Below are 10,304 nucleotides of genomic sequence, written 5' to 3'. Positions count from 1 at the left end.
AAATATTTATTGCTTGATGTAATCATGAGGAACACATCAGACAAATAGTTATTGAATGTGCATAAATTCAGAACCAGTTCCTGCAAACCTTACTCACACAAGTAGCCCTTATTTATGTGAGTAGTCCCACTGCCTTATCAGATCCCATTTCTTTTCTGAAGAAGTAGGTGAAAATAACCCAGGAGACAGAATATCAGTTCAATCAGTTTAGAATCCATGGGAAAGTAATGGAAGCTTATCCTCAAATACCTCCTTTGAAGGTAATTAAAAGGAGAAAAATTAACAAAATATGGTAAAGTTCCTTAAAAAGCAGAACATCCGTCAGCTGATTGTTTCTAATTGGGAGTTGCAAAATGTTTTTGATAGCTCCAAGATCAAAAAGCAAACAGTTGATTTATGGTTTGGGAGATTCTCACCAAAGCCTTAGAGATCCTGAAAATATCACAACCTACTTACGAACTCCTGTTAGCAAGTTTCTTATCTTTAATATACAAGAGCCAATAGAAATAGAAAATATTTAAAAGACCAAAATAAGTATAATTCACAAGAGGAAAACAAAAACAACAAGAGTCCTGTAGCACTTTAAAGACTAACAAATTTCTGCAGGCATAAGCTTTCGTGGCTGCAACCCACTTTGTCAGTATACAGACTAACATGGCTGCCCCTCTGGAACTTTTCACTCAAGAGGAAAACAGTATTTTTTAGAAAGCGTTTTCATATCCTCACTACAGTCATTTGTTCTAAATTAGCACATAGCAGTTGTCCATTAGATGAACACTTTTCCCATAAGACCTATTCCTGTAGAAGAGTATTTTAGGCAAAATTTCCTCATCATGATGTAACTGTTTAGAATCAGAACATTTTCATGGCTAATAATTAATATAAAAATTAAAATGCCCCACTGCTTGAAAAAAGCTTTGTGGACAAATATAAAAGTGTGTGTAATGCATGTCCATATTGCATTGAACTACTCAAACAGTTCCACTGCTAAAGTATTACTTTTCTTAAATGTTCCAATTTGCAATAAAATAAAATGAAGCTATGTGCTTTGGGTTACACAAATGTTTTTTCTGTAACAAAGCCATGACCTTAATTTTGTTTTCAATGCATCTCTTCCACTGTACTTTGTAGACAGTGTTTCAGTTTTACCTATTTATGTACTTGCCCTAGAGTTGTTCTTTATGTCAGAACTCATCCTGCATTACTCTCACACCTCTAACTCCTTTTGAAGTCAATATCTTGGATGGCACAAGAAATGCCGTTTCAGATCAATAATTTTTGCTGTATGTCATTACTTATAGGAAATATATAGTAGGAAGCCTTTTAGTGGAGACCCACTAATGTATCAGTTAATATCTGACCTCCTACAGGAAGGTATGAATTCTTTGATCAAAGAGGGGTTTTCCTACTACAGGGATAGGTGGTAAATTTCAAATGGCAAGTGTCCAATGAAAATTAAAAAATGGAGCAATCCAGTGACAGGGTTCACTCACCATTAGTGATACCTCCTCCTGATCACTCCAGGGATCAGCTCTGGCCAAGCATTGCACCCTCCTCTTCCATCCTCTGCAACTCCAGGTGCTCCTTCTTCATGACTTGGCCCTCCAGCCAGGTCACTCTATGTGTTTCCCCTACTAGGGGTATCCAAGTCCTACTATACAAAATAGCAGTCTTCCCTTCACTGCTTTAACCATGCCACTCCTCCAATGGCTGATAGGGGAACCCAGGCCTGTCCTCTACTCTGAGTTCTAGTTCAGATGCTCTCTCATTGGCAGCCAAGGTCTGCCCTACTTCATATCTTGTTGCCCCCCCTCTCTCTCTCTCTCTCTCTCTCTCTCTCTCTCTCTCTCTCTCTCTCTCTCTCTCACCTGCAGCCCCAAGTTGCTTTCAGCTCCTGGGCTTTATATAAGCCGCACCTGTTCCTGTCCAGCTGAGCCTTGTCTAATTAATCCCTGCTCCCTGGCTCCTCCAGGAGTTAATTGGGCTGCCTACCCACCTTAATCACTTCAGATCTTGTGAGGGAGGGACACCTCATCACAACTCCATTTTGAATTTTAACAACCACAAATTGGTGAATGTATAATTCCTGTTGGAACCTGATGCTCAGCAAATACCTTGGTGTGAACAGTGTGGGAAACACGTAAGTACCATCTTCATATATCCTCTTGCAACCTTGTAATATTCCATTTGATTTAGGGCTGTCACATTTAGGGATGTGCACAGGGGGGGGGAGCACAGGCATGCCACCTCCCCTCATAATCGTCAGGGGCACAGAACTCCTCCGTCCCTAGGGCTGTGGTGGCAGGCAGTGAGAATGAGCACCTCCCAGCTGTGGAAGGGGAGAGTGAACTTCTGCCGGGGCTGGGGGGAGAGGAAGAGCAAGAGCAAGCTCCTGCCTGATGGGATGGGAGGAGGGAGGGAAGAGCAAGCTGGGGCCAGGCCAAGGCCGGATATGGAGGGGAGAGTGAGCTCCTCCTGGGCCAGGGCACAGAACATGCCCCCTCAACAGGGGTCAAAGTTAAATTTCTATACATGCCTCTGGTCACATTTAAATCACCAGGAATGATCGCATTGCCAGTTCACTACAACTTCATGCTGAATTTGCAATCTCATCTGTAGATTTTAACTCTCCAATTTACAAGCCTAATGAGTCAATTCTGCAAGCACTTCCTGCTGGACATAATTCTTGTTACCAGCTATAGTCCCATAACTGCCACATTAGTAAGGACTGGGACTTGTAGAAAGTGTTTTCAAGATTGGGCCATAGCTCAAGGAATTCTATACTGCTCTAATTTATATATTGTTTCAGCCCCTTCCTCATGTAAATTAAGCCTTGTCTACACTAGCACTTATGCCGGCAAAACTTTTGTCGCTCAGGGTTTTAAAAAAATACACCCGAGCGACATACATTTTGCTGGCATAAGCGCTTGTGTGTACAGCGCTATGTCAGTGGAAGAGCATCTTCCACCAACTTAGCTACCACTGCTCATATAGGTGGTTTTATTATGTTGGCCGGAAAGCTCTCTCCCGTCGACATAACGCAGCTACACAAGCGCTCTTACAGCAGCACAGCTGTACCGATATAGCTGTGCCGCTGTAAGTTTTAAGTGTAGACTAGCCCCTTACACCAGTTGAGTCTTAAGGGAATGATCTGGAGAACTGCTAATTCATGTCAGCTGAAGATCTGGCTTAATTTTTTTAAAAATCTTTTTAGTAAGGCCAAGTTACAATATAACATTAACATACTAAGTCATAAATTACTTATTCAGGATCAAGTTAATATTCAAAGAACATAGTTAAAGAGTCTGGCTTGCTGGCCAAGGAGCCCTCCTCTTCTGAGTATGCTAGAAAGAGTGATCAAATTTTTAAATACCTATCCTCTTTTTTGGACTTCTCTTATGTATGTATTTGGTGTGAAAGCTTTTCCATTATAAGAACAGTCCATATTTTACTATACCACAATTCCATAGGAGGAGGGTCACATTTTCCCATTAATGCGCAATACATAGTCTAGCTACTAACAATAAAAAATAAACTTATTTGTTGTTCTGTTTAAAATGCAGATTCTTTACTGGTGTATTAAATAAGTAGGTCAGGCGATGTCTAGGAAGCCAGCATTTTTTCATAAGACGATTCTCTAATAATTTCCTCCCAAAATGGTCTAATTCCTGGACGCAAACACCTCATAGGCAAATATGCCTCTTTTCCCTGCAACCCTTCCAACAGAGCACCTCCATAGTAGCAAAAATATGATAGATCTTAACTGGGATCAAATGCCATCTATACAGTAGTTTTATAATTTATAAAAAAATATTTAAAAGCTACAAAAATTGAAGATGTATATTCCCTTCTCCTTATAGAGACCCACTCATCTAGATTAATTTCTTTGTCCAAATCCCTCTCCCATCTTTTCAACTGGATTGTTTTCTTATCAACATCTATGTATATATGTTAGGAACTGTTCCAGCTTGCTCCTGAGTCAACTCCGCAAATGTGGTTAGATGTCTAGATACAGCCGCCTTGTATTCAGATTTCAAAATAAAATGTTTGACTTGTAAATATTGAAATATGGGATCTTGATATTATTTACATAATTACATGTATCTTGGTATGATTCAAATCAGGAACAGCTGTCCAAATTGAGTAATCTCAGCTCTTCCCCAGAATAAACTGTCACTTTTATATTTTCTAGGGATAAAATCCTGAATATTAATGAAAGTTGCTATGGGCGAGGGCCTCATCAATGGGAATTTAGAAAATTTGTCCAAAGCTGCTAAAGTGATCTGGATGAATGATTTTTTATTTTTGGTGACCTAAATTTCTTTTTAACCCAACAATTACTATGAATAGCTACATTTGGACTTGTCTTGTTTGAGTTTCACAGAGTGTTTATATGGTCTATTTTTAACCCAATTGATCACATATTTTAATTGTGATGCATCATAAAATAAAATTATAATAATAGTGTTAGGGTAAAAATAATAACAAATGAAATTAGGGAAAGCTAATCCACTCCACTTTATAGGTTTATACAGAACTTTAGAACTCACCCTTTGTTTTTTATGTTTCCATATGAATTTTAATAGCTCATTCTGCCATGTTTTTAATGTCATGTTAGCGATACCAATAGATGCACTGAAACAAAAACAAAAACTTTAGAAGGACATTCATCTTACCAAGGCTATCCTACCTCACCAAGAAATTTCATATTTGTTCCATTCATCCAAGTCTTTTAGTATTTTACTCCACGTTGGAGGGTAATTTGCCTTAAAAAGACTTGTGTTTCTCCACAATATTTATTCCTACATATTTTAAAGATTCCTTTAGCCATTTAAATTTATCTAGTTAACAACAGTTTGTTTTGACCCTTTTGGGAATATTAATTCCTAAAGTTTCAGATTTTTCATAGTTTATTTTGAAACCTAATACCTGCCCAAATTCTGACGTCAACTGTTTTATAATTTTTAATAAGGATTCTGGATCCTGCAAACATAACAAAACATCATCCGCGTATAATGCTATTTGTGTTCTAATCCAGAAGGCATTTTGATGCCCTTTACCAAGGGCCTATTTCTCACCTTTATTACAAATGGTTTTATTGTCAAAGCAAACAGCAGGAGGGATAATGGGCAACCCTGTCTCATACCACTAGTCAAATTAAAAGGAGGGGTTAATGACTATTAACCAAAGCAGAAATTCAAGGATGACTAAATAGGACCAATAAACTGATTTCCAAAACCAAATCTTTCCAAAATCTGTTTGAGATAATCCCATTCCAGACCATTAAAGACTTTCTTAGTTTCTAAAGAAAGCAGCACACAGGAAGGAGTGTTAGGATTAACATTATAGATCTAATTCAGAGTTCTTCTTATATTATCAGATAAGTGCTTGCTAACGGTGAATCCAGACTGATCCAGGTGAATACATTTAGGCAAAATGACAATCTATTTGGTAGAACTTTGATTTAAATTTTAGAATTCACATTAATTAAAGAAATTATGATGCACAATTGGGAAGATCTTTTCTTTCTTTCAGAATGACTACAATTTTTGCCTCTTTTCATGAATCTGGAATCTCATTCCTCTGCAATATACCATTAAACAAACGATTTAAAATAGGGACAAACACTTATTCAGAGCTCTGTAATAGTCCCCCAGAAAACCTGTCAGGACCTGGAGCTTTCTTGGATTTTTAATTCTCAACTACATCTTCAACTTCCTCTGCAGCAATTTGCCTATAAAGATCTGCCACATCATCCTCTGAGACCTAAGGTAGTTTTACATTTCTCAAACGTATTTTTATAAATTCAGGATTTGGATGCTCTGAAGCATAAAAAGTATGGAAAAAGTTAGCAAACATTTCAGAGATCTGTTTGATGCTGGTTACTAAATATCCCTTTTTATTTCTAATCAGAAGGATGGCTGGATGTATCCTGTTTCTATTCTAACTTTCTGGCTAAACGTCTATAAGCTTTATTGCCCTATTCATAATATTTTTAATATAGCTAAATGTTTGCTCAGACTTACCTGTTTGTGACAGATTAATCTTCCCTCTAATTTCAATTATTTTCTTATACGCTCTTTTAGATCCTATAGCTTTATGTCTACCTTTCAGAACAGAAAGTTCTTTAACCAAACTATCTTCTTCAAGAGTTCTCATCTTTTCGAGGTATGATGCTTTGTTTATAGAAATTCCCCTCATTACTGCCTTTCCAGCATCTCAGTGATCCCTCATATAATTTTCTTCTATATAGTTCTGGTTTTTTTCCAGCTCTTGGATTTTAGGGGGGTGATATAACAAAACTCTATTCAACCACCAGGCCCTTTGTTTTTCCACTGAGTCTCAATCTTGTAGTGGAATGATCAGATTAGTTTTTTTGACCAAATTAACCAAAACCCTAGAAAAAAAATCCTATCAATCCTGGAATAAGATCCTTGAATAGCAGAATATGTATAGTCCCTGAAAGCCAGATTCATTTCCCGTCAGACCTCTATAAGATCCTCTTTTTCTAAGAGATGCAAATAGATTATACCAGGAAAATCCTTTGTCAGTAAGCAGAATACCCTTTTCCTCTTTGTTGGATTATTCATACCCTTAATATTAACTGTCATGACATTAATAAACTCACCCAAAAGTAAAGATCTGGCCTAGATTCTGAAGACTCTCACAAAAATTCATAGCCCCTCCTGGTCCACTTACGCATCACCTTTGAACTTGGTTCACTAAGTTTAAGGCATACTTTGTGATATATAAATAAAAACAAGGGGTACTCAGTTGGTGTCAACTCCCTATTTTACCATATGCCTTCCTGTTTATTGCTCTTTTTGCAACATCCCTCTCTTTTGCTCCTCAATGTGACTTACATCAACTAGATTCCCTCAGTGGACCAATGTACAGATGGCACTTAAGGGGGTGTATGTTGGTTCCTGGGCTGAGTCTAAAGGAATGTAACGTCAGTGCTGAGAGTACTAGAAGAAGGTGCAAGTTATTTCAGCTTCCCTAAGATTCCATCAAACTAGCCTCCGAACCTGGTTCTCAGTGTATTCTTATCTAACATGTTGGGGGAACACATACAACAAAATGAATAAGCAATGAACAGCTCAAAGCTTCCACTTTCCAAACAAAAAACAATGACATCTGAAAGACAAACTAACACAGTGGGAGATTAGATTGAGGGTTTATGACTTGAAGAACAAATCCAAACCCTGCTTGATGTTCATAAAAGTCACTTTATTTCTATTTTACATTGCACTTTGAGCTGAATATGCTGCTTGATGATGGTGCATAATGTGAAATAGGTCTCAGCCCCAGTTACATAGCATAGACTGCTCTTGGACTAAGTTAACTAAAAAGGATTCTTGTTCCTAAAAATGTGGTAAACAGCAGGTGGTTTTCTCTTACATTTGCAGATGGAACTCTACCTTTTGGTTTTGTCTGTGAATGATGGGCCTGATTCTCATTTACACTATGGCCCTTTTATATGGACCTGGCAGTGTAAAAGGGTCTTAAAGTGGGTCAAGATGTAAGCAGGTTCAGTATGTATAATTCTAGTCTTTTGAGTTCTCATGAAGAATTGCAATAACCTGAGATTCAATCATTGTTTTTGCTGCTAACGTTTGAGTTTCACTTATAGAACCACATGTAGTATCTTGGATGTTTCCCTTAGACATGTTTGAAGAAGATGACTTATTTTTAAGCTGAAAATGTAACTGCATGGTTAACCAACTTCAATGAAGTTTTAATCATATTGGACAAGCAATTTTGTTTAAGAAATAAGGTAGTTAAAAATTAATTCTGAAAATACTGCCAACAATTTCATGATATAGATATTTTTAATATTAAAAGTAAATTGTAAATGTGTCTTTATAAACAATATGCATAAAATACATCTACTATACTAAAGCTTTTTCTCTCTTTTTAAATGGCATTTCACAGTAATTTCTTAGGTATGTAATGTTTTCCCTCAAAGAAATAGTGCAATTTGAAGAACGTACATTATGGCAGCGGATTAAAACTTTTGTGGTCATTAATACAAGTCTTTGTAGATTTCTTGTAGGAGTGGATGAAGACTCATATCTGTCTCCGTTTTCTTTATTATTTGCAACAGCTGCACATGTTCCGTTACAATCTGTCTGAGGTCCGTCATTTTCTGAAGCAACTTTGCAAACAGCTGTGATGATTCTGGGTGATTCAACTTTAGTTGGAGCTCCAAAGCTTGCAGCAAATTGTCTTGTATATCTTCAATGGGCTTCACATTCAACAAACCAGGGCGATCTAGGAAAAATAATTGTGGGGGGAGGAACTAGTGAATAAAATAGTAACTTTGATTTGGACAAGAACACCTTAGTCATTTGCTTTCTTAAAGGCTTCTCCAACACACCATCTAGAAGTGGCACTTTTTGAATGCTGTTTGATGATTTTCTACTTTTTTTTTTTTTTAAACAGACTCAGCCCCTTATTGGAGTATTCACAAGGAAAAAGTCTTAGAAAGGGCACAAGCATTGGTTAGCTACAGATATAGAAATATGTATATAGTACACTGCAATGCATAGTCTACACCAGATTTGGCATATCTCATTGAAGGAAGAGTTAGTAAATAAGATGCACATGAAGGACATCAAAGTCTTCACTGGGTAATTCATCAATGGACATCAACATACAAATGACTGGATCTATTAGTGTTTGATACCTCTTTAAAATCTGCAAGTAGTTCCTCGTATGATGATGAGGGTAATGTAAAAACATGGATGGGTGCTAAAAAGTGAACTAGTGGAGCCACAAATGTGACTTAACTGAGAGACATGATTGAGGGCTACAGAATTTGGGCCAGTGTCTTCATAATTCTAATGTGCTGGATTTAAAGATGTTGGGCGTAATTCTCCCCCAAGTCCACACTCCACTTGGCTTTCAGAGAGCTGGTTATGGTTCTCTGGTTCAGCCCCATCATCAGTTAGAGGGAACTTCAGGGACCTTACGCCAATGGAGGATTGTTGCATCAGTGACACCGCTTCCTGAGGGATGTTTGGATGGCTGCCTCTACTGGATTCATGGTAGCAGAGAGTTCTCCTCTGTCAGGGGAATTCTGTTCTAGACATTTACAACCAGAATTTGAACACTTGCATCACATCAGCTGTGGAAAGGAACCAGACTGAACTGGAGCATTTGGCCCTTCACTCTTTTTGTTTCAGGCTTTTAATACTGAGACCAATTTTCTCTTTTCTCTTCCAATATGCCATGTCCATCTGGGCTGGAATACTTGAATACATGATTTTTTATTTAGTAATAGCATTCCACTGTGGGGAATGTTGCTTTCAGACTTGTAGCTACCTTGATATGTCTTGTTCTTTAAAAATAGCTTTGCTTAGGTCTTTTATTTCATGTGAAACCATTTGACAGAAAGATTAAATCTTTAATAGCAACATTTATTCTGTTATTCCCCCTCTCCTCCAACTCCTTTTGTTAGGTGGTGGCCATTGTTATTTAAAATGACTCATGACAATTTATCTTCTTGTAATAAACTTCATGTAATAAACAATTTGATTCTCTGGCAACAGAAGTTAAGGACATGGCCAAACCAGCTGAACACTGTTGTAATTGCACTAAATTGTCACATTTGATAATGATTGCCAGTGACTTGTTACTACTTTAGTTGCTAATATGTAACCAGGTAAACCCACTTTACATTAGGTATGGCCTACATGTGCCCATGACAAAGAAGTTAATAATTTAAAAATTTACTGCCTAACCACCAGATTTGTCTCACAAGTTGATCAGTAAAAAGCAGTGCATACAGCTGGGCACAATGGAGGTGTTTTCTTCTATATGGAGAATGGTCCAGTGGGGAAAAGAGGGGTTTTCTAAATTAATGGCTGATTATTTATTTTTTAGGATGTGTGTCATATTGGATAGAGCATTAAACTGGGAACCAGGAGACATTGATTCTATTCCCATCTTTGCCACTGGCCTGCAGGGTAACCTTGGGCAAATCACTTCACTGCTCTGTGCCAATTTCACCATCTTTAAAATGGGGATAATCATGCTTACCTGCTTTATAAAGCACTACTGATGAAAAGTGCTAGGAGGTCTTATTGCCTGACTGAAGTTGGGGTTGACAGATGAAGTACCCCTTCCCCAGTCACCATATTAACTCAGCACTAACTTTACAGGAATCTTCTTTTTCACTTTGCTTTTATGATGTTGCCATATTTTAGACTGTGTCTAGATTGGGGCTTTTAGCCACCAGTGAAACTAAAACTGATGCAGCTTCCTCCAGTGCAAACCCTTACAGTAGATGCATCACACTG

At 37.7% G+C, this 10,304-nt stretch overlaps 1 protein-coding gene across 4 annotated transcripts in view; it reads right to left on the bottom strand.

The window, feature by feature from the left end:
* Nucleotides 1–7,223: 7,223 nt before the first annotated feature.
* PPARG (peroxisome proliferator activated receptor gamma) overlaps nt 7,224–10,304 on the bottom strand; it is an 87,933-nt gene continuing 84,852 nt past the window's right edge. For all 4 annotated transcript variants that reach the window (XM_067543758.1, XM_067543761.1, XM_067543760.1 and 1 more), the window contains exon 7: nt 7,224–8,274. In XM_067543758.1, the coding sequence (XP_067399859.1) occupies nt 8,027–8,274 (248 nt within the window). In that variant the 3' untranslated portion in view covers nt 7,224–8,026. The remainder of the gene's footprint in view (nt 8,275–10,304) is intronic.

Source organism: Emydura macquarii, unplaced genomic scaffold (assembly GCF_026122565.2).
Source record: "Emydura macquarii macquarii isolate MOO-44397 ecotype Brisbane River unplaced genomic scaffold, CSIRO-AGI_Emac_v2 contig_968, whole genome shotgun sequence".
Lineage (NCBI taxonomy): Eukaryota > Metazoa > Chordata > Testudines > Chelidae > Emydura > Emydura macquarii.
This window is presented reverse-complemented; position numbering and strand designations above follow the sequence as displayed.